The 3,640-nt window shown below is 50.4% G+C and overlaps 1 protein-coding gene across 1 annotated transcript; it reads right to left on the bottom strand.

Moving 5' to 3' along the window:
- Nucleotides 1–435: 435 nt before the first annotated feature.
- On the bottom strand, nt 436–1,179 carry LOC125530988 (uncharacterized). Its single transcript, XM_048695409.2, has one exon. It carries the CDS (start codon nt 1,111–1,113, stop codon nt 646–648), a length of 468 nt encoding a protein of 155 aa, XP_048551366.2. The 5' UTR covers nt 1,114–1,179; the 3' UTR covers nt 436–645.
- Nucleotides 1,180–3,640: the final 2,461 nt, after the last annotated feature.

Raw genomic sequence — 3,640 nt, 5'->3', positions numbered from 1 at the left:
GTTAGGCCGAGGTCGGTGGTGGTCCCGTGGCTAACCGAGATGAGGGAGAACGGATTATGATCCACGACATGATGATCCCGTCTTGTTGCCATCCACATCACACGTGGCAAAACCGGAAAGATGAGAGGGAAGGAAAGAGCAAAGTTTGCAGGAGTAGGGGCGGGAGAGTTTCGTTACCTCGAAGCAAGTGACCCAAAGATCGGCAGCTAACACAACATGGTCACAACTCACACGAGAACTTGTCATCGTCTCCCGAGCCCTTGAGCATTCTAAGAGAACACATATAAATACTTTCAAAGGTCTCACTATTCATTGCACGAACGAGCACCAGACCTGAACTCGAAAGAAGTTTACTGTACTGTAAGTGTGGTTTCTGAGTTGAGGGATAAAAATTGGACGCTTTGAAATAACTTAACGGCTATAGGTGCACTTCGCTCGAGCAAAAGCGTTCTCTGAGGTTTATATTAGTACGCGATGATTGTTCACAGCACGATCGGTCGTAGGCTTGAGAGCTCATACAGTGGAAGTCGCCTGTAACCATTTTCCCGTCGCTCGATGATGAAACACCGATAATTTACACACTACCAGCCCGCCCCTATGGCCTAACTCTCTAGGCCCACGCAAAGCTACCCCTAATCCAGCCCATTAAGCATTCGACTTCGGCCCGCTAGCCACCTCAGCGTCACCTTGCGCGACGCCCACGCGGCGCCGCGCCACCGCGTACGCTAGCCCGAGAGCCGCCAAGACCACCACCGCGGCTCCGACGAACATGCCGGCCACCACGCCCGCACGGACAGCTCCACCACGTCGAGCCGTGTTGACGGGCGCCACGCCCCCTTCCTCGTGGTCGGCCCTCGCCACGCTCGCCGCGGACGCGCCGGCGCCCCGGACCACCGACCCCCTTGGCTGCCCGCGCGGCGCGAGCTCGGGGGCGCCGGCCACGCGCTGGGCGTGCTCACTGGGGTGGAAGAAGTCGTACGCCGCCGGGGACAGTGCCAGCGGGCTCTCGAACGGCAGCCCGTGCGGGTGCGCTTCCACCGGGCGCCTCTCCTGCGCCTCCCCGGTCGGCAGGATCAGGAGAGAGAGCACCACCACCAGCGCCGCCATCGCCATGGTTTTTAGCCAAGCTGCGTGATCTTGCAGGTCACATGAGTGTGCAGTATGTGTCTTGCGCACCCCTTGTGTTTATATAGACGATGAGCTAGCTAGGTGGAACTGGAAGAGGTACGCAAGCGAGCAAGCAAAGGCTGTGAGGCTTTGCTTCCACGTCAATTCTCGTAGTGGCGAGGCGAAAGGGGAGCAGAATGATGAGGAGGCGCGGAGCGATGGAATGATGTATCGGCCTCTTTGATCAGCTTTACGAATGCAGGGGATGTCCATTAGGTTGTCCAATGCACCATAGGATATGATCGAGAGTGAGACACAAACCTTAACTAATGTTTGTTTACTGAGACTGGCTAGAGGCTCAATGATAGCTTTCCCAACAAGTATTTCAGAACACTGTTTATTTTACTGGACGCCTTTCAAGCAACTTTCCGTTTGCTTTACGTGCGCTTTCGGGCTACTAATGATGGATGCATCCTTTCCCTCGCAGATATACAAACCGACCAAGAACTTGCATAGATAGGTAGAGATATACTCTTTTTTTTTGCGGGTGAGAGATATACTCTTATATACTTACTATACTAACATCATATATTCATATTCGATCAAAACTGCATGAGATATGAATTTATGTCTGAAATGCTAATTAAATCACCCAGCTTCATCCTCATACCACCCTGAAAAGTCAGAAACATACACAATCGATTTCCTGAAAGGCTCCTTTCGCCTGCAGGCTGCAGAAGTGAAGCAGGGGCATGATTTGCAGCCCCCGATCCGTCGTCGTCGCGGCCCATCCAGCGGTGCCGGATGGTCGATACGTACTCAAGAGCAAGACGCACGCACCGGCGAGGAACGGGAGCAATTGAACAGGCGTGCGAGCGGTGCCTCCATGCCCCCACGTTACCGTCGCCTTTACTCATCCATCTTTAATTTCCACGCAGGTGAATGGTGCCTGCGGCCACGGGGGGACCGTGCATCCCCAGATGCTATCATACAGAACCTGCATGAATGTACTGTGTAGTAATCACTTTGGAGGGCCGGGATCACGAACATAATTTCGAAAACTTGCGGTTCAAAGGCGCGGGTAGTCGCCTCGCCTGGTTGCCGGGAGCCGGCCATTCAACCGTATCCTCTAAATCTTCGTTAGGTCCGGCCATTTTTATTTCAAATGCATATTAATATTAAACTAGTCATAATAGAAGTAACAAAATGATGTGATAAATAATTAAAGAAAAGAGAGACAAATAGAGTAACATAATATGCTACCATCACATAGCGCTTCGCAATAAAAAATGACTCTACAAAGTAATAAATGAAAATATTTTTTTCCATGTTTATGACACTACGCATTATGAAGTATGTATGTTACTAGTCTAAATTACTCCCAACTATGACTAGACATAGAGCAAGTTAAAGCATGGTTTTCATTGCACCAGATCACAATTAAAAAAAAAGACGGACATACATAGTATTTACATATGCCCGATCAATAACTATCAGTCCGGCAGTCCGTGCAAAAAAACCCGGCATTTTTGCCCCGCTAGACCAGATATCCGAGCCTCGACGCTCACTTTGCCACCGACTCCTCCTCACCGTTCACCTCCTCAGATGTCTACGGCTCGGCCGACAAGCGCTCCAACATCCTACATGAACGGCTTGCATGTTCATTAGTGCATCGTCAACCAACTCGTCCATCTTCATGGTCAACATCTTCATACCCTCTGAAGCTCCCCGAGCCCAACCCTCCTTGAGCTTAAGTTTCTTCTCGGGCGTCGCCATCAAGATGTTAAACCTCTTGGCCTTCATTCTCTCCTTCATGTCAGAACACTTGACACACATCTCCTCCTTCTTCACCAAGATGTCCTCGAACCTCTCTGTCATCTTGGCCGCTGCCCCGTCTCACTTCTCCTCCTCATCCCACTTCTTTATGCAGAAACCTTCTTCTAACCTTTTTGGATGATTCTTTTGTTGGGGCGGTTGGATTAGCCGCTTCTTGCTCGGCGCCGACGCCGGCGGTCTTGATGGAGTTGGTAATGGATCCACTTGGGTTGCCCATTCAAATTCAACTAACCATGCATGAGGACGAATCTCCTCTTCTCCACCTTCAAGAACAAGTTGCATGCACAAGAGGGCTAAAAACATTGTTAACTAGCTATATATGCGGCCAAATGACAACACATAGAGCATATCCGATCAACAAGTTGCATATCCGGCCAGATGACCAACTCGGTTGGCCACCGACCGATTAGTTGTTTCAAATGGCCGCCATACCTGCTCACAACCTCTTGAATCATGTACAATTGATGGTTGAGCAACTTGATCCCACGATTGCGGATGAGCTCGTTGCGGTAGGGGTCAAAATTCTTGTGTTCATGGAACCAGTATGAATGTTAGCCCAAAATATTGCGCCTTTTTGCTTCCTGCCATGGATCAGATCGATGCCAGTGGCCAACTGCGCATCCCAGAACAACTAGTCCTCCTACATGTTGAAGCTTTCTCCTCTAGCCCTCTTCTTTGGATCGGTCTCAAATTCCTC

Source organism: Triticum urartu, chromosome 1A (assembly GCF_056163025.1).
Source record: "Triticum urartu cultivar PI428250 chromosome 1A, HENAU_Tu73, whole genome shotgun sequence".
Lineage (NCBI taxonomy): Eukaryota > Viridiplantae > Streptophyta > Magnoliopsida > Poales > Poaceae > Triticum > Triticum urartu.
This window is presented reverse-complemented; position numbering and strand designations above follow the sequence as displayed.